General features: G+C 36.7%; 1 protein-coding gene across 1 annotated transcript in view; it reads right to left on the minus strand.

Moving 5' to 3' along the window:
* The window catches only part of DCBLD2 (discoidin, CUB and LCCL domain containing 2), a 112,907-nt gene that overhangs the window by 83,378 nt on the left and 7,932 nt on the right, over nt 1–21,597 (minus strand). Inside the window, exon 2 of the mRNA XM_069063843.1 lies at nt 3,726–3,953. Coding sequence (XP_068919944.1) covers nt 3,726–3,953 — 228 coding nt within the window. The remainder of the gene's footprint in view (nt 1–3,725; nt 3,954–21,597) is intronic.

Here is a 21,597-nt window from a genome sequence, read left to right on the forward strand (position 1 = left end):
TCTGAGAAAGAAAAAGACTTTTCTCTTCCAAACTCTCTATTTCACATCACTTGGGGCTTGACACAACAATCATTTCTCTTCTCTCTCTTATCTTGAGATTTCTTTCCACTGGCTATTTCACCACTGTCTGCAAACAAACTCAGTTTTCTCCCATCCCAAATACAAACTTCACTAGACCTCACCATCATACATCCTACATCTCTCTACCCTTTCCCTTCTGAACTCCTAAAAAGAGCTCTCCATGCTCAATCTCTATTTCTTCCCCACCTGCCTACTCGTTTTGTTTCTGGTCCTCTTGCAAACTGTACTCGAAGCCAACCACGAATAAACTGTTCTATCAAAGACGACCAAGATCTCTTAAACGGACAGCTTCTTACACTGTCAACCAAACGCTCTTCCCCAATATACTCTCCTCCATTGGCTTTTCCTGACATTACTCTCTTCTTTCCTCCTACCTTTCTGGCCCTTATCTCAGCTTCTTCAGAGGGTTCATCATCAATCTTCTCCTTTATATGAAACAGATATTTACCAAAGATCTGTGCTGGGACTTTGCTATCTCTCCAGTTTTCTTGATGATCTTATCAGTTCCTATTGATTCAATTATCTTCTCTATCCAGATGACTGCCCAGTTCTATATTCATAATCTCATCTCTCTCCTGAACTAGAATCCCACCTCCCCAGTTGCTTGCTAGATTAGCTCCAGGAATGTGATAGTAAATTGCTCTCCCTGCCTCCTTCCCTCCCCAAAAATGACACTTAAATTTAATCTGAATTAAGATTTTCTTCAACACTTTATCTAGACAATCAACAAAACAATAAATCAAGTCCTGATTTTTAGCATTTCTGAGGTATAAATGCTCACACTGAAAATTTAAGTCAGCTTTCTGAGCCAGTACAAGCTGACCCTAGCACATTCCTGAATTTATCTACACTTAGATGACCTGTTGGCACCACAAATTCAACATGTGTACAAAAGAATTCATTAAAACTGCCTACCTGCCCCATAAACTGTCTTATTATGTCTCTTAAAGGAACCACCATTCTCACAGTCACCCAGGTTCTCAACCTCAAAGTCATCCCTAATATTCCTTTTCTCTCCCATCTGATAGCCTGTCAGCTACAAGATCCTGTAAATTATACTTCATCTAGTTTTCAAATCTATCCTTATCTCCCCACTCAAACTCTTGTTCATTAGCACTTACTTGAACTGTCAAAATAGCCTCTCAATTGCCTTCCTTCATCCAATTCAATCCAACATAATTGCCACACTCCTGACAATGGCAATTCCAAACCTTCCCCTCTCTCCTGGAAACCTCAGAATCATCCTATGTCCCATTTCTTACAGAAGCTATCACCCTTACTTTACTGAAAAAACTGAGATTATCATGTCTTTCCTTATACCTCCTCACAAGACACCTCAAAACTCTCCTACAGCTTCTATCATGTTCTCTTCCTTTGCTCTAGTCTCTGAGAAAGAAGCAGCCTACTTTCTTCTAAAATCTCTTTTGCCTCTCTGATCCATTCACTACACATCTGTCAAATTAGTATTCCCAAAGCACAGGTCTGACTATGCCTCTTCTGCTCAAAGATCTTCAAACTAGCTTCCAATGGGTTGTAACAGAAATATAAACTCCAAAGCCTGGTATTTTAAATCCCTCTGCAATCCTACTCCCACTTGCCTTTAAAGATATTTCAAATCATTCCACTTCACATACAATACATTCCAGCCAAATCAGATTATTAGCTATCCCCAAACTCAACATTTCATGTATCACCTCCTTGCCTTTGCACGAGCCATCTATCCCCCATATGTCAAATGCACTCTCTTCTCACCTGGGTCTTTTAGAATACCTAGCTTCATTCAAGGCTCAACTCAACTGCCACTTCTTACAGAAAGCCTTTCCTAAATCCTCTGATTGTTATTATTCTACCATCATACAGTCTGGTACTAATCTGCATATTCCTAGCAGAATACAAATTCTTAAGGATAAGAACCATTTCAATTTTTGCCTTTGAATCACCAAGTGCCTAGAGCAATGCCTTGAACAAAGAGGCATTTAGTGTATATTTGTTGAATTGCATTGCTGAAATCCTGGAGGGATCAGATGTCCCCAGGAAGACAGCCTGTGATTAGTTCAGCTTTCCCTCATATAAAAGTGTTGGTTCTTTACCATATTTAGGAGAATTAAAGATGAGGTATAAATGTGGAGTTCACTTTCCCATAGCCAGTCTGGTCTAAAAACAGAAAGCATTCTCACAAAGGTGGGGAACACCTTCTATTGCTAACTGTACTGCTGAACTTGTGGGACAGAGGCAGTTAACAGCTTTTGTTCTATGCTACACTTTCTCAATGTGAAACAGAAGCAGCTCTACTAACCTTTTTCACAAAGGGGGCCAGGAAAGATCATTAATTTGGAAAATGTTACATGAATTCTTAATGCAAAAATCTGTCTTTAATAATAATTTCATAAATTACAACTAAAAAACTAGGATATTATTGTCATTACCAGTTAAGATGACCGCTCTCTAGTAAGTTTCTAGTAAAGAGGCTCTAAATTAAGGAGGTAACTGAGGCTTCTTCACTTCTACATACGTCTTAACTTTCCTGTAACACACAAATATATATAGTTGCCTTGCCCATAGATGGCACCCAAAGAAGTATAGTAACCTTACTCATAGGAGGTACCCAAGGAAAGAAACTCTTTAAGTCCACACACAGTGATTTTAGCATTTTTTCATTTTTATTCAGTCAACAGCTAAGTTGATACACCAAATATCTTAGTCTTATAAAAACAAAAGGGGGTGGGGAGTAGGGAAATAGTTCTTGGCTGATTTTGATCTTGGCACTTTATTTCTTAATAAAAATAAATAATATTTTTCCACCTAATATCTTTATAATACCAATGAACCTCCCGGAATAAATTATACTTCTTATAAGTTGTTTTGCTTGTCCTTCATTCTCAAAGAGGACAATGCATCAGGAAGGTGATGCCATAACTTGCATATGAACTGTATTTAAGTGAGGGAAGGCTGTGTAAAGTCACCAGCCTCACTTTATCCTAGGGATCCATCTGGGTCCAGTGGCCAGATATCCATCAGGACAACTAGAGATGGCCCCCCTACTCTAAGTACAAATACAATCAACTGTCAAGAAATCTGATGGTTGGATGATTAACTTCTATACTTCTGACAGCTAAAGGATAGTTGTAGTGTGCAAAGGCACAAAGGAAAACAGTACAATTTTCAATAAATGAGTTAATAAAACATTAATTAAGCACTTACTATGAGAAAAGCACTCTCCTAAGTACTAGGAATACAAAAAAAAAATGCTTTCAAAGGATGATGAAAAACTAACATAAAATAATATATTTTCTCTCAATGAAATACCTAAATCTGAAATATTCACACTCATACCAATAACTCCCTAAGAATATCCTTAAAACAAAACCTTAACAATTAAAAGATAAGACAAACAACCAAAGGTCAAATTTTATTATTTTTAACACTAGAAGGAGAAGGTATGTATTAATTGATGCAAAAATTTTATCATAATTTACTCTGAAATAAAAAATTTTATCCTATCTCTATTTTCTTTGCCTTATGGGTAAAAGCAAATCCTCTGTTCAAATAACACAATATTGTTAAATTCTAGTCCTTCCAGTAATAATCAAGCTATTGAAGCATTACAAATACATTTATAGGGAAAAAAAATATAAGATTCTTACCTATCTCAGTCCTGTTGAGTCCAATTCCGTTGTAAACTCTCAAATAATTAAAATGACAAGAATCTGAATCTTCTATGTCAAAATCACCAAATTTGATATGTACTCTCTCCCCCACCTTCACACGGATCTCCCACTCACAAACTGTGCTGTTAGGATAGGTATGTGGGTAGTTTATTGATGTAAGAGTTCCACTTTCAGGACCTAATACAGTGTGTCCACATCCATCACCTAAAAAAGAAAAAAAAAACTTTCAATTATACTTCTATATATTTTTAGCTTAAAAATATTAAGTCATGAGGTATAAGGGTTTGTGAGTTTTATTTTGCTGTTGTTTATATGAAATGCAAGTTTTAAATATCTCTTTTTAAAACCTAAGAGACAGAGTAAGGCCTCTGAAGGATTTGTGGGAGAACATGGAAAAAATCACAGCTGAAGCTGAGAATACATAGATAGCTTGTGATTTGTACTGCTAGAGAATAACACAATTAAAATTAATAACACAATTAAATCAGGTTTCAAATAAAATGAAAAATTTAGAATAAAATGTTAATATATAGAAAGATTTATCTACACCAGAAAAATACAAATGGGTAGTATTAATATTACTGTATTCACAGTACTAAACAGAAACCCTGGGTTAAAATCGATCCATTTATTCAAAGCCTTTTAAGTTTTTCCAAATAACTTAAACAATATTTTATAACTGTTTAAAAAAGTTTTACACACATTAATAATAATAATATTAAGCATTTTCTTCCTAACAATTCTGTGAGGGAGATAGCTCAAGTATTATTCTCATTTTATAAAAGCCAGAAAATTTGGCCAAGGTCCCAGGAGTATTATTAAGTGGTAAACCCAAGATGAACTCTGGTTTTCTAATCAATATCCAATGCTGTTTCTACTCTACTATGTAGGCTACAAAAATAACTTGACATAAAGGTCTGAATATTATCATTACATAATGTTCATTTTAGTGACTGAAAAAACAAAGCAAATCCAAGAGGGATTTCTCTAAGTATAAGAGTAAAATACACATTCAAAAGGATACCATCAACATTAATAATTCATTCACATGTGAAATACCTCCTAAAATCTTCACTAAGTCTGGACACTTCCTGAAAAATATCCAAAAGATATTTGTTCATATATGTGTGGGTGAATATGTATGTGTGTGCAAATATGTATCTACATATATATGTAAATATCTGTGTGCATATACATATATAAGCATAGATATGTATGCATATACACATGTAGATATATAGTATTGTCATTGGTGATAGTATCACTTCTTAAAAGGCAGGTAATTAGTAGCTGATAAATAATTGTAAATTTCATATTCTCTAGCAATGTTTGGATTGGAAATGAAAACTATGTTGTCACAACTAAAATGGACATGTACGTAGAAGACCTAAGACGCTAACATTTAAAAAAGTGACATTCCCTGCTATCAAAGTTGGACTTTGTCCTATTTACCTACAAGATAAAAAATTTAGGTTAATCCAAAATTCCCAGCTGTTGCAGTCACTTTTGTTTAAAATTCCATAATGAGAGAAGCAAGTAAATACTTTTCCAACAGAACCTTGAAAACGTTATTTTAAAATGATGGCTCCTAGAGTAAGAGATTTTTAGAATGACATTTCTATTTGTCCTATGCTTACCAAATTCTGCTGGATTTTTAACTCAATATACATATATACTTTAGTAATTTGTTTAGTTTTCTCTCTCACTTTAAGAAGTGATTTTTTTTTCTCCTTATTGTAAAAATACACAAGAGCAAATTTCTATGAACAAGTACTATAAAAATTTTAGATTTGGGTTAGTCTCTTAAAATAATGATAAAAATGTTAACTTACACATTAAATTCAGTTATTACAAAACCAACAATTATATACATATTTCCATAATTCTGACTGTTCAATATAATCTGAAAAACATCAAAGATATATTATACCTGAGTCTCTGGACTTCAAAAAGAAGACCCCTCCAAAACTCTTCTCTTACCCAAAAATTGACTTTAACTGATATGAATGATTTGGCACTTTCTCTTATTTCACGGTCTCCTAACACAGAGAGACTTGTGTTTTGATTTTTTTTAAATGGGTTTTGTAAAGATTAAAAGAAGGGGCGGCTAGGTGGCACAGTGAGTAGAGCGCTGGCCCTGGAGTCAGGAGGACCTGAGTTTGGATCAGGCTTCAGACATTTAACACACACAAACAAAAAACCTAGCCATGTGACCTTGGGCAAGTTACTTAAACCCAACTGCCCCCCCCCAAAAAAAAGATTAGGATATTCTTTAGACACAAGGGAAGTAAAATATATAATCCCCCCCCCCCCAAAAAAAATGTGCTAAGCAAAATAAGTGTTGAATATCACAATCACTCATTTCTATAGAGTGGCTAGCCCATTTCCCTTTGCTGGAGATTTATGCCCTACTGATATCAGTACTTTAAGCTGCTTCTGTAAGAGGCACTGTAAAGCTTTCCCTTGCATTTGCAGTCACATGTAATTTTGAATTTTGGGGGAGTGTAGTTCTAAGTTATCACTGGGGGGGAGCAATTCCTGTGGAGAACGGGCCTACCTTCCTCATCACCAACAACAACTGCTGACCAATGAGTGTAGCAGCATCCTCCTGAGCGGAGGAGTAACACTGGAGGTCCAGAATAAAAAATAATTGAGAAACGTTTAACAAAACAAATAAGAATACAATATAATGTTAATTTGTGGTTCCCTAAATGAATATATGTCCTGGGGGATGGGGGTAGAATCCATTTCTTCTTATCAGTCTGATTAGTCCAGGTAACCACCTGCCCTGTGTAGAGAAACATTGGGGTGGGGAATTGAGGTGGAAGGAGGGGGCCCCCTATGGCCCAGTAACTGCTTTCTAAAGGTGTTCCAGACATCTACTGAAGACCCAGAAAAGAAAGCTTTCATGACCAAAGTCCTTAGCACTGTTAGCATCAGCATTCAGCATCAGAACCTGATGATTTTGCTAGAAGATGCATTATATTTGATTTGCCACTAAAACCTGAGTAAACGGGACCTTTCCATATGATGTGCAGCTGAAAATATTTGTACCCATTAAACCGTGAACTCCTGAGAGCAGGGACTGTCTTATTTTCCTGCTTTACATGACGTTTTGCAAATGTTGGTTTTTAGTTGTTTTTAGTCCTGTCTGACTCTTCATGACCCCTTTTGGGATCTTCTTGGCAAAGATACTGATATGGTTTGCTATTTCCTTCTCCAGCTCATTTTACAGATAAGGAAATTGAGGCAAACAGGGTTAAATGACTTGCCCAGGGTCACACAGCTAGGAAGTGTCTGAGGCTAGATTTAAACTCAAGTCTTCCTGAAGCCAGACTAACACTATCCACTGTACCACCTAACAGCATACTCTGCAAATAGTAAGCACTTAACAAATGCTTTTTTCATTTATTCAGTCAATCAGACAAGTCATGCCCATATAGTAAATTAGGAGAATAATGTTTAAAAATAGGTTTGGAGAGACACAAGAAGCCTAGGGTATAAAAAGCATGATCAATTCCTCGAAGTGATGTTGTCCATCCTTGTCTTGAGTTGGGGGTGAACTGGATTTAAGTGAGGCAGAGTTGTACAATGTCTTCACTCTCTCTCTCTCTCTCTTCCAGAGTCATCTAAGTCCAGTGGCAAGACCAAAAAAGTCAAGATGACTGGTGATGGCCTGGACATAGTGGATGATCTTGGCATCTTCTATGTCTAAGTAAGCTCTAAGTGCTCCACAGCGCCTGTTTCTGTCACCTTCATGGCCACCAGAATGAAAATCTCATCCTCCCATTCCATCAGAGGAAGTCCACATGTTGGGGATGGACATTCCCCTAACTCACCAAAAGGTTTGAGGCCTGTCAGTTACCATGGCTTACTGGGGTGTGGACAGTGCACATGCTACAGCTTCTTGGAGCCGAAGGTGAGAGTTGAGTGCCAGGTGGACACCAGAGGTGAGTCAGCAGTCCAGAAAAGGCTTTGGCAAGCCTTCACACCAGACATGCTAGTTCCCCCTGAACACTCATCCTCCAAAGGTGACACATGTAGGGTCAAGATACATAAATCCTCATGAGTACAATGTGAATTAGCTGTCCTAAAGGAACCATTCTTTGGGGCCATATACAGATATTCCCTGTTTCCCATAAATTACTTGAAGGCTTAGGGGTGGAGGAAAACACCTGCTTCCAGCTATTCACAACTGAGGGACTTGTACTATGTAATGACTAAAGTCTCCAAATTAGGTGCTGAGCCAAATGAACTGATAGCTTAGCATATGGATCTACAAAAGAAGATTTTCTGGACAGTCAAGTCAGGGAAAGGGAATCTGATTCTCTAGATGTTAGAAATTTAGCAAGCAGATGAGAAGGATGCTCCCTTTATAGCTCTTCCAATAAGTCATCAGATCTCCTGGGCTCAACAGCCAATTATGAGACTTCATCATGATACAGTTTAAACTCCTCCAAATGTCTAGAAGCAGGCATCCCCCCAATACCGTTCCTCAAAGGTTCCATGTAGCTGACTACAAGTAGGCAAGGAAAATCTGCATGTGCTGCAAGGAATGGTTCCCATAAGCCAGCTGACATACTACACATCATAATCAAGGCCATATGTTTTTCATTTATTTTATTCAGTGTAGATGGCTAAATTAATTTCTTCCAAAGGACTACTGATTATAATCTGGGAAGCCCTCTAATGTTCCATTTGGAAAGTCTCATGATCAACAGAAAAACACTATTCTTTTGTTATGTGTGCAGGACATCAACTCTCCAACATGTCTTCCAATTTCATGACTCAATTGATACCTACTATATAATTTTAAAGAATTATCTCCATGATCATATTTATCAAAGAACAGTATATAATTCCTTTTGCAACTATATAGTCTGGCATGAAAATAAATCTTCAAAAAACTTTTTTTTCTTGTTTGTTTTTCATCAAAACTATTTTCAATGTATGAACAAATTGTTTTCATAAAGATTTTAGATTTTAAAGAGGGAAAGTAAGCATACAGGTTGGTAGCTGCTAATGTTATGTCATATTTTGAGGGATAAAAGTACCCTTTATGAATAATCTTTTGTACTCTTTTAGAAGCTTTGAGATGTCCTGAAAATTCATCTTTTGGTACCTTCAGAATTATATTGCTTCTGCCACAAATTCCTTTGTTACATATTTGGTCAAGAAGTAGTGATAGCATTAAAGCAAGGAACACGAGTTCAGATTAGTTTCTGACACTTGCTAGCTGACAAGTCATTTGAATGCTAAGGATTAGTGCTGAAGCAGACTGAAATCTTCACTTATAAAATCACAGATGCTTCATATAATACTCTATATTTGGGCAACTTTAGGCACTCTGCCTCTTAAGCACCCCTTGCTTCAGTTTCCACCTGTTTTCCGTTGAGTTAATGTATTTCTACACCACACACAGTATATGTGTGCATGTGCGTGTGTGTGTGTGTGTATGTATATGTGTGTGTTCAACCCACTCCTGTCTGATTTAGTTAAGCGTGAGGGTCATGAGATGCCCATCTCCCCGTATTTGTAAGCTTCTATTGCAAACACTATTATGAAAAAGTTAGTCCTTCCCTAGTGTATTCCTTATTCGTCCTCTTTCTTAAAACCAGCAAAACAGAACAAAACCATCCCTAGGCCTAGAGTTTACTCTCAACTCCCTCTGTGACTGATCTTTGAAGAAAGTGAGTTCTGAAGAAACACTTGTCTTTTCTCCCCATTTCAGTTATAGACATATAGCTACCACTTAGTTCATTTTGTTGTATTTACCTGTCTAGCTTCCTCATAATTTTTGTGTAGTTACATTGCAAAGATTTTACTGAACTCTGGTCTTTTATCATGAATGGTTGAAAGTCCTCTATTCTATTAAAGATCCATTTTCCCCCTGTAGGATTAAACAGTTTTGCCTTGGTTATAAGCCTTTATCTTTTGCCCTTTGGAATATCGTATTAAAAATTTATCTCCTACACAGTAGTTTCTGTCAAAGTTTTATGTGATCCATACTACAGTTACTTGACACTTGTAAATTTTCTTTCTGGCTGTTTACAGTACTTTTTCTTTGACCTGAAAGCCCTAAAGTTATCTGATGACATTCCTGGAAGTTCTCAATTTGTTGTTTCTTTCAAGAGGCAACAGGTGGCTTCTGTTTTCTATTTGCCCTCAAGTTCTAGTAAATTTGTGCAGTTTTCTTTTATTATATCTTAATATAAAACATCTAGGTTTTTGTGTGGACAATTATTTCTTGCTGACCTGATATTAGATACCTTAAATTTTCTTGTTTTTTTTTCAATCTTGATTTTGTTCTAACTTTTTTATTGTCTCCTGAATTCACAAAGTTCTGTTAATTCTGATTTTCAGGGAGCTTGATATTTGGATAAATTTTTCTACTTTCTCTCCTAAGTTATTTAATCTCTTCCCAATTCTTCCTTCCAGAGCCCTCATTTCACTTCTAATTTCACTTTAAACATTTTTAAAAATTCCTTCCAGCTACTTTTTAAATCCTTCTAGTCAAGCTATTCCTCCTCCTCCCCCAAGACTCTGCCTATGTTGTGAAGTTATACCATTCTTCTGGATTTATGTAGGTCTCTTCATCCACTGAGTTTCTTTATTGCATGCAGTGTCTTCTATTTACTCTTAACTCTAGCCTCAGTTCCTACCTGGGACTTTGTGCCAAGGTCAGGTTCTGCTTCTTCCTGAAGTCTCTGATGGGATGGTCAGACCCCATGGCTCCTGACACTGGCTTCAACCTCCAAGTCTGTGTCTGTACTAAGAACGCTAATAGGGATGATTCTAAGGTAGGCATCATACTACAGGCCCTTTTGAGCAGCGCTGTCAAACTCTGATGGCAACATTCAAGGCTGCAAAGATCTGCTTTTATCTGAATGTGGCACCATTGCCTTACAGCATCCGTAATCAGAGCACCAAGAGGTCCTGCCTCCCATGGAGCACCCTTGCTCAGAGCCACAGACCTCCAGCTGACCTGGAATTTCCATACTTACTTCATAACAGGAGTCTGGTCCCCAGCAGGGTCCTGGTCAGAGGGCCATGCACTTCAGGTTCCCCTGGAGTGTTCCCAAGTGCAGGCAGGCTGTCGGTCTGTTTACTGGTATTCTTGCTGGCTATCCTGGGAGGTCTGTTTTCCCAAAGTGGACATGCCTCTAATGGTCTTTTTGTATGGGATGGATGAAAATAGCTAACTTGGGGAGGGGGCTAGGTGGCACAGTGAATAGAGCAACTGACCCTGGAGTCAGAAGGACCAGAGTTCAAATCCAGCCTCAAACATTTAACACTTACTAGTTGTGTGCCCTTGGGCAAGTCACTTAACCCTAATTGCCCTGCCTTCTCCCCTCAAAAAAAAAGCTAACTTTTATTTCTTTAGATTTTTTGATCATTATTTCATCTAATATCCTTTGCACATCTTTGCCAAAGTACATATATGACAGCTAAGCACCTCTATGACCTTTCACATCATCATCTTAAAGTAGAAGTTGTCTCTACAGACTTAGTTTTCCCTCAAATGCTTTTCAATAATTTAAGAAATGATACTTCCAACAAGCTCCTCTACTGTTGTGTAATAAATTTGTACCTTGGCGCTGACTGGTAGTCTCCTTGGCTTCTTCTCTCCACTTCAGAAAAAGGCCAAGTGTTTTCCACATAAGGCAGTTCCTAGGCTCTTTTGGACCCCTTGTTGGGAAACTATTTTAGATTATTCAAACCTCTAAAAATGAAAATAAGTCATTTTCTTGTTTTTGTCCATTTTCCATTTTTAAAAGCCACAGTCTATTTAAAAGTTGGAGTTAGAGATGATGTAATTTCACAAAATGCCTTCATCCCATCTTTATCTTTTCTTCTCATTTTGTATTTTGACCTCTGCTATAATAGTCAATGATCTTACTATATACAAAGAACTGATTCTAAAATGATTTCCATATTTATAACCAGTTCTTTCTTGCCTATTAAGACATGCAGTCAATCCAATTTTATTTGTTTGTGTGATACTATTCAGTGATATCCATATAGCTCATAGTTTATCTTAGGTTCTAAAGTTAGCTCAAAAGGAAAAAAAAATCCCATAATCAAAATTATCCTTGAAAATCTTTTAAGTCATCCACAATACCTTTAAAAGGCTGTAGCTTGAAAAGGTTTTCAGGTTCCTTTTTTTAAAAGGCAGCCTATTATGAGGAGCAGATGGATCTGAGATAATTGTTGTGGAAACCACACCACAGAATATAAATGTCACTAGACCTAGTTATTGATTAGCAGGTGAGAAGGAGGATTTCAGTCAAAAAGAAGCAAATTAAAACAGGTTAAAGATTTAGCTGACAAAATTCCTCTTGAAAGGTCTTCATTCGTAAGTGTGAATATAATGCCACCACAAAACAGGTGCTTCTCCCTGCTTTACTATGAGTCAAGAGAAAACACAAGAGAATTCAACACATGTTTTCTAGCAGGTGTCCTTCTAGTTTTCCAGTAGTATTAGGAAGATCAACTAAACTGTCCCTCTAAAAGGACAATCTAAGTAAAATGAATAAACCCATAGCTATTATGAAAAGGAACGTCTAGAATTGTACTTAACATTGTAGACAGTTATACTACTCATAAGTAGACTAAGCATTTGACCTCTTTCATTTCCTGATCCTTAACTAATTTTTTTCTAGTAAGTTTGGATGTCCTCTCCTTTGCACACTTTCACATTAACAGTTTAGTAAAATTTGTCATATTCATCACAGAATTTGTCCACCTCAACTATGACATTTGTTGACATATACACTGCAAAATATTGTATTCATGATGGTCTGTTTCTGTTCATCCTGAGCACTGCAAGGGCAGATGCATCTCAAACATGAAATGATGTTTCTGGTTGCCTTTGATTTTGTGATAAAATCAACACTGCCAACACTATTCATCAAATCTTTGATGACATATCTTTCCATTCACTGGCAACATCTTTATGTTTTTTTTTTTTAATTTCTTCTACATTGAAAATGCAAACATGGAAACGTTCTCTTTTATCCTGTAGGGGAACCAAACATGAGATTGGTATGATGGAAAGAGCACTTTCTCTGGAGTGAGAGGGCAAGGTTCAAGGTCTATCTTGGACATTTACCTGTATGATTAGCTTTTTTATCTCCCTGACTCTCAATTTTTTCATCTGTAAAATGAGAAGGTTGGACCAGATGGTCTCCAAGATCTCTTCCATCTCCATATCTATGATTCTGTGATTAAATTAAGGGTACTAATAATTAAATTGGCATCTAGGTGGCACAGTAAAAGTGCCAGGTCTAGAGTCAGGAAGACTCATATTCCTGAGTTCAAATCTTGGCCTCAGACACCTTCTAGCTGTATAACCCTCGGCAAGTCACTTAAACCTGTTTGCCTCAATTTCCTCATCTGTAAAATTAGCTGGAAAAAGAAATGGCAAACTACTCCAGTATCTTTACCAAGAAAACCCCAAATGGGGTCACAAAGAGTTGGGCATGACTGAAACAACTAAGCAATAATAATTATATTAATGTTTGTGGATGGTTAGAAGAACTGTATGTTTCTTAGAATATTCTGCTTCCTTTTCTCCCAGCATTCCTGTGGAAGCAGAAAGCAATCTTATAGGTCTGAGGACTACTTTGTTCTTTTTCTGCTCTGTGAAATGCAACATGCTATAGCGAATGGAGTTTGCTTCAGATTTTTACACCTATGACCATGAACACAGCACTTCACCTTACAGGGGCCCTGTTCAACTCTTCAAGATTATAAATGATAATAAAACAGTAGCTGATTTGCACTGGTTAAGGAAATGTTCTTCCCCAAGAATTCACTAGACCAATGAAACTGGGGGTCTAGTCCAAAACACAAACAAACTTGTTTTATAGAATGTTATTTCAAAAATTTTAATGAATTAGTCCTGCCCCCATGGTGGGGAGCCATCCCAGTTCAGCCTGTAATAGGGCCTGCCCAAGACTCATGTGCCACTGGCAGTCTCCAAGAACTTCAAGTCTCCTAAAGTAGAAGACCATAGACATTAAACAATTAAAATCTGAAAATTAAGTTCCCTAAAAGTGCTGTTTCAGAACATACCTCCTAAGGATTTATAGGTACTGCTACTTGATTATTCTGATAAAATATTATTTAAACTTGTTTTTCCTTATTAAGTCTTAGTCTGTATAATAATTACTTGGACTTTTAATAAAAGGGAAATAGTTTGAATTAAGATAAATAAATGCCAAATGTAATTTTGGTATCTTCAAAAATTAAACCACTGGGGGCGGCCAAGTGGCTCAGTGAGTAAGAGCACCGGCCCCAGTGTCGGGATGACCTGGGGATCGAATCCGGGCTCTGATACTTAGCACCACACCCAGAAATAACTGGCCGTGTAACCTTGAGCAAGTTACTTAACCCCAATTGCTTTAAAAAAAAAATTAAACCACTGATCAAATGAAATGAAAACTCAAAACAAAAAATCTATCTTCACCAATGAATGGAAAACAACAACAAAACTTTTTAAAGTAGTTGAGAAATACTGGTTTTTTTCAATAGTAAAGCATTCCCACAACAGGTTAATTCCACAAATTAGCAAGGGCATCTTGACACTTTTCATTTTTTAAAAACTTGTCATTTAATAAATAAAATTTGATGTAAAAAATTATAGCAAGACTTTGATAATGATCATGGAGGTCTTCATGTCAATATTCATCGATCAACAAGCATTGCTCAAATGTTACTCTATACAAGTCACAGCACTACGCAATGATACTAATATTTGATTCTTAATAATCATTCATTGTGGTTATACTCCAAAGCTTTTTTCTGGGCCTTTTTCTCTTATCCATACACCCTCTTCCTTAGTTACCAGAATTTTCCATGGGTTTAATTATCTTCTTAATGTAGATGACTTCCAGATCTATAGATCCGCCCTAATCTCTCTCTGAAGCTCAAGTATAACATCACAAACTATACTTACTGGATACTTTCAAGTAGATAGCCCACAGGCATCTCAAACTCAGTAAGTTCAAAACATAATTCAAGGCAATACTCTCAGCAATAGTCAAACTCATACTCATATTGTCTACTATCTTGTATAATCAATCCATAAGCATTTATTAAGCTCAAGTGAGACAATATCTGTAAAATGCTTAGCACGGTTCCTGGTACATAGTGTTAAATGTTTGTTCCCTTCCCTTCCCCATGTGCCAGTAACTATGGTATGTGCTATGGATACAATACAATGAATGAAACAATCCCTTCTTGCAAGAAGCTTAAATTTGAATGGGATAGATAAGTACTTAAATAAGTATATAAAGAAGAAATATAAAAGGAATAAATACATAGTAATTAACAACAAGGTAGTTTGGAAGGAAGGGTACAAGCTCTTGGGGAAAAGAAGAAAGTCATCAAGCAGGAAGTGTGTTTGAATATTACATCTTCTTAAAAAAAATTTATTAACAATTCCAAATTTTCTCCCTCCCTCCATCCCTCTCCCACCTATTGAGAAGGCAAAAAATATGATCCTCATTATACATATGAAGTCATGCAAAACATATTTTCACATTTGCAATGTTGTAAAGAAGAGATAAAGAAAAAATATGCTTCAACCTGTACTCAGTTCATCAGTTCTCTCTGTAAAGTGGATAGCATTTTTCATCATGAGTCCTTCGGAATTGTTGTAGATCATCTTACTGATTAGAATAGCTAAATCTTTCAGAGCTTATGATTAATACAACACTGCTGTTACCCTGTTCTCCTAGTTTTACTCATCGCCTTTTGTATCAGTTCATACAAATCTTCCCAGGTTTTTCTGAAACCATCTCTCTCATCATTTCTTACAGTATAATAGTATTTCACCACAATCTTATACCATAACTTGTTTAACTTGCTTAGCCATTCCCTAATTGATGGGCGTCCCCTCAGTTTCCAATTCTTTGCCACCACACACACACACAAAACCCAAAACTACTATAAATATTCTTATATGTACAGATCCTTTTCTTTTCCTTTGATCTCTTTGGGATAATGACCTAGTAGCTGGGTCAAAGGGTTCGCACAGTTTTATAGCCTTATGCCAGAGTTTATAAGAGTCCCAGGGATCTCCTGTGGTTCCATTATGTCCTATAATATCCAAGGACTCAATTTTTGGAAGGGTTGAGAGCCTGGGGATAGGAGTTATCTTCCACAGTCCAGATCATAGACCCAGAAGGTCCTCAGGGAACAGGGTAGGGTCTTTAGACGTATGGGATAGAGTGGGCAAGGAGCTGGGGAACTCAGCAGGTGCTTCACAGTCTTCTGTGGCAGCTGTCAATAATACCTCTTTATCTTTTAGCCAGCCCTTCAAATTAGTTATTTCCTTTTTTTAGTCTAAGCCTCCTCCTTAAATCTTCTTTCATTTTCCTCAGGACTACAAACAACAGACTGAATTTTCTTCTTGGTTGCTTCCTTATATCAGAAAAAATGAGTGTTCATCTGATGAGGCTGTTTGGTCTGGATTGCTCCTTTCAGATGGACTAATTTTTATTATTCAGAGGAGCATTCCACAGGGAACTGCAAAGTAGGATCATCCATGGTATAAATATGCCACTGTGAAAGATATTTTAGAGTGTACAGGCCATAAAGTTAAAACATCTCCTCAGACATCCCAGGGAGGTCTTAGAGATAGATTGGTTCATTGCAAAAAGAATCCACAGACAATATCAAAGACATATTAAGACAAGGAATTCCCTAGAAAAATCATGAGCATAAAAAGAGGAAGAAGAAAAGGAGTCCCTGCCTTTGCAGTTCACGTATTTAGCCCGAGAGTACCTGGCATTGGTCAACAACTCATTGGACTAATACACTTCAAATTTCCCTCATAATTCTGAGACTGTCCTAAGTCGATGAATGTAGGACTACATTGGACACAAATTGTCAAAGTGACTCAATCAACTAAAAGGGCATCAGAATGAGACAAGACACAAATCTTTAATAAAAGGGTCCCTCCTGATGGGTCACAACCTTGTATTTGAGAGATAGATCATGATGCCATGCTTATCAGGCTATCAATGAAGCTACCAACTATCATATGATTTCAGTCCGATTTATATTAGTCAAGGGAGAGTTAAGGGGAAAAGACAGAGTGAGAGTGCTAGAGAGAGAGTGAGAGGGGTATACAGAGAGAGAGGGCAAGATACAGAGAGAGCACTTACACAGAGAACAAGCTAAATCTCTTGGAGGATTAGTCAAATTTAACAGATTTCAGCTGCTACCAGGACCCTCAGGTGATCACTCTCAGAGGATTTGTGGATAAGGATGGCCTGACTAGTTCTAATCTGTCCTGAATAGCTCCCAGGTCAAGGAAGCACATATTCTGGTCATCTGGAATCCCCAGCTATGAGACCTAGTCTGGAGCCAGGACCTGACTGTGTTCCTCCCCAGTTCTAAGATACTCACTGAGTGCCAATCCATCCTGTATAGGTCATTCTAACCTTCCCTGGTCCCAGAGACTCACTCAATATTTGGAGTCTTGGAGGGCTACTTAGAGCAAGCCCTAGGGATCCCACTTCTGATACCAATTGTCAGCTGAGAATGAATTACAGATTAAGAAAATCTGAGGGAGGAAAATTATTAAGCTTTCTGACAGAAGGGAGAGCTTAAATAGAAGGACAACTTCTGAGCCTCTATGGGTTACACATTTATAGGGTTTGAGCTCAGGTTACAGGGAACATAGGGAAATGAATGAAGCAGACTGGCCCCAACATGTGAACAGAAAGCTACTCTCCAAATAAGGCACACAATCTCTGTATGAAGCAAGGCATGCTGACTACTAGACCTGGAGGGTCTTTGGGATCAGTAAGCTGAGCATATCCTGGGTTAGACAGTAAGTTGGGTTAAGCAATAAACAAGTCTGGTCTAAACAAGTCTAGTCTTTCACTGCACAGGGTAACGTTGCAACTTTATTGATTTTCCCACAAAACCACTGGAGTTTATTAAGTGATATACTCACTGTAAACCTACATGGTTATAATTGCTTCTCCCTTTTTTTTCTTTATTTCCTAAAACTAGAACCAAAAGGTTCACCTCCTCTTAACTCCTCCAATTATAACTTCATTGATAGGTGGCCCGCTGACCCCAAATGGCCCCAGAGCACCTGTAATCATATACAGTGTATCTCAAAAGTCTCGGTGTAGTTTTAATCTATGAAAGCTTAAGGTATTTAAATGATTACAGTTTAAAACTGCACACAGACTTTTGAGATACCTGTATAAGAGCTTCCATATCCCTTCTGTTGGCAATACAATCCTTTACATGGTTACTGCATTCAGATACCAAAGCAAAGATTTTGCAGTAGAAGTAATAGACAATACCACGTTACCTTCCAAATAACAAACTGTGTCAACAGAAAAGAACCTCTACAGCATCAGAGGTGGGGTTTTTCCCATACAAAAGGGGAAAGCTGGGAAACCATTTTAGATGATTTCGAATTACTACCCCAGTACCCCAATCTGGACACAGATCCAAAAGACCATGGTGATTGTAAAGAATATCTTTCAACAAAATCCATTTGGACACATACGTCTTATTATGAGTTTTCTTTTCCTTTCCTTAAGCAAGAAAAGTGAGTTATCACATATTCACTTTTTTAAAGAGGTTTTTGCTATAAAATGAAGAAAATTAAATGGGTAGGGGAAATTTTTCATCATTTCATTTTAGAACTTGAGCTCACACAGAGATCTTTCATTCAATTTGCTGCAGTGAGTAACCCTAATTCATAGCCTCCACCCCAATAAAATATACTACCTCCTCACCTCTATTTATTAAAACCCCTAGCTTGTTTCAAAGCTCAGCTCAGCCTAAGCCTCCTATGTGAGACCTCTCCTGATTCCCACAGTTGCTAGCTAGCACTCAACCAAAATAACTTTAATTTACCTTATGTATAGTTTGTACTAACTTATGTGTTGTTTCCCTCAGCAGAATACAAGTTTCTTGAGGGAAAAGACTTCTTAGTTTTTGGCTCTGTGTTTCCAATTTCTGGGATATAGCAGATACTTAATATATGCTTGCTGAGTGAATAAATAATATATGCAAATCTTTCTAACCCTTTTCTCTAACATAAGGTATTTGCTGAACAAAATACTGCCAGAACAGATGGAAAAGGGCCTTTTTACATGCATGATGATGAAGACAATAATTAAACTATATCTCTCACTTTCAAAAGCTTATAGGAAGAAGGCATGAACAGTCTATAAGTAATGGCAAGAAAGTCCTGAAATGTGTGATGGAGTTCAGTGCTTCCTAGATGACATGCAGCAGAAAACTGAAGTAAAAAAGCAGTCTCAAATTTGTTGCAGTGAACAAGTTACAATATTCTCACTTAGATTTTTAAACGTTTTCTACCAAGTAAAATTAACCAGATAATGGTTTAAGTGGCATGGATTCTAGCAGATGGTCAGTTAACTGCTTGAGTCTAAGCTCTTTGAATTTTCAAGTAAACCCAAATGTAACAGGATGAATAAATTGTATTAAAATGTGTATGTTCAAAGCATTATCATACTATAGAATTCTCAACATATATTTCTGTTTCTTCCACAAATCAGTCATCAAACACATCTGATTGCAATCCTTAATGACAAAGTATACTTTGCAATATATGACACTCAATAATAGCAACAGATACTTAAGTTTTTGTTTTTTTTTAATTTGTAATTCGCTCTTTAACACACTGGATTAGAATAAGAATTGGAAGCTTAGGGTCCTAACTCAGCAGCTAGTTTGATTTTATCAAGCCCTTAGGACAATATTACTTTGGTTACTGCTGTTATAGGCCACAGAATAATTTTACCCAAGGGGATCTACTGTTATAGTGAGTAAAATTTTATGCTCCATGTTCTTAATTCTAAAAGTGAGTAAAAAGTGTTATATTTCTCTAAGGGGATAGAAAACCATAAACTAAATCCCTTTCTAGTAGTATATAGTTTTTAACTTACTTTTTTGTCCTTCTCTCCCATTCCTGGATTTCAATAGGGCCAAAGTAATGGATTTGGGTCCCCAATCTGACTGGGCTTTTAATTAACAAAAAATTGTATTCTGTTACCAAACAAGACACAAGGTTCAGTGAAAACCAATAACTACTACTAGAAAACTCAAAATGGGTCATCAGTACAATCTTCATCAAGTACTTATTATACATTAGCATCATATCTTAGTGGCAAATCCTTACACCTCTCTCAAAGGATTAAACTAGATGCCCTCTGAGGGCCAGCTCCAAATCTATGATCTCCACTAAAGAATGAAAATAGTCCAAAAACCCAGTCAAAAATCCTCCAGCAGATTGTTTTATTTAGTTAATAACTATAGTGGGAGGCAGCATGGTTCTGTGAAAAGATCACTCAGTCTGCAGTCAGAATACCCAGAGTTCAAATCTTGGCACTGATTTCTACTAATTTGTGTGACTTTAGATCAGTCATTTAAGGTCTCTGAGCCTCAAGTTCCTCATTTGTAAAATAAGGAGTTTGGATTAGATGTACTCAAAGGTCTCTTCCATTTCTAATTCTATGAAGCCTATGGTTAATGTTCTATAGATGCAAATTTCTGCATTTTAAATGATTTTATTATAGGAAAAGAAGCAGATTTATTTTTGCTAGTTCCTTCTTTTACTAGGTACTTAACTAGAAGGAACAAATTTCATTGATCAAAAACCAGTCCAAAATAGTGACAAAACTTTTAAGTCTTAGTTCCACTGAATAATAGCCTAGAAGTGAATTCTACTATATTTACAAGAATTTCAAAATTTTTACTATGCTTTAGTGATGAAGAATTTATTCCTAGTGGCTTTCTCTCAGAAAAAAATAGATTTTTTTTCTCCTATAATGGCCATCCTTGAGAGATTCTGAAACAAGAGATTCCTTAGAAATATATGCAGCACTAGATATCTACCCAAAAAGAGGTCAAAGACAAAAAGAAGTCTATATGCACATACACAAAAAAACATAGCAGCATGGTTTGTAGTGAAATAAAATGTTAATCAATTGAAAAATAGCTAAGCCAACTGTGGTATATGAATGTAATGGAATCTTACTGTGCCTTTTTTTTTTTTTTTAAAGATGAATATAAAGACTTCAGAAAGGAAATTATGGATGAAGAAATTCCCTCTACTAATGAAGATTGGGAACTGCTCCATAATTTATGATCTTAAGAGAGTTGCCTTGGGAGGGAGGATGGGGGGGAAACAAGGATGGTAATGAAAAGTTATGTGATTTATTCACAGTCACAAAGGCAGTGTGGGAGATGGAATTTGAACCTAGATCATACTGACTCTGACACTCTCAGTTCACTACAACATCCTGCCTCTCAAAAAGAGGACGATATAAACAATTTCTTTTTAATTTTGAAGAAAACAGTTAAGGGAAAATTAACTCCCTCCAAAATGATATGCAGGCAAAGCATGGCGCTATGGACCCAAATCCTCAAACATACAGAAATCTTATGACAAGAATATTTTCTTTAGCTTTAATAAAGTCTCTTTAAAATGACATATACTAGTTTTGTAGTTCTTCTTTAAATGAGGTAATTCTGCTAACTTCTGAAAATACTTACTAAATATTGTATTACTTTATATCATTCCTCTACCACCAAGGTTCACCTCATAATCATCATTCAACTGCCCAATACAATGAGTACTGCTAGAATGTTGTTGGCAATATGTCTCAAGTATACTATTTATCCTCAACTTACTATAAAAATGTTAATATTGTAAGAGATAGCAAAGGGTTAAGTTTCCACAGGCCCCAGAATGAGGTAACTGAAACTTAAAGAAAACACTAGCGGTTCTCATTTGGTTTCGCCTCCCCCCTACACAATTTGGTGTGTAGATATGCACAAG

Source organism: Petaurus breviceps, unplaced genomic scaffold (genome assembly GCF_028583685.1).
Source record: "Petaurus breviceps papuanus isolate PSGF00001 unplaced genomic scaffold, PetGlider_PUasm1.0 90603, whole genome shotgun sequence".
In the NCBI taxonomy this organism is placed as follows: domain Eukaryota; kingdom Metazoa; phylum Chordata; class Mammalia; order Diprotodontia; family Petauridae; genus Petaurus; species Petaurus breviceps.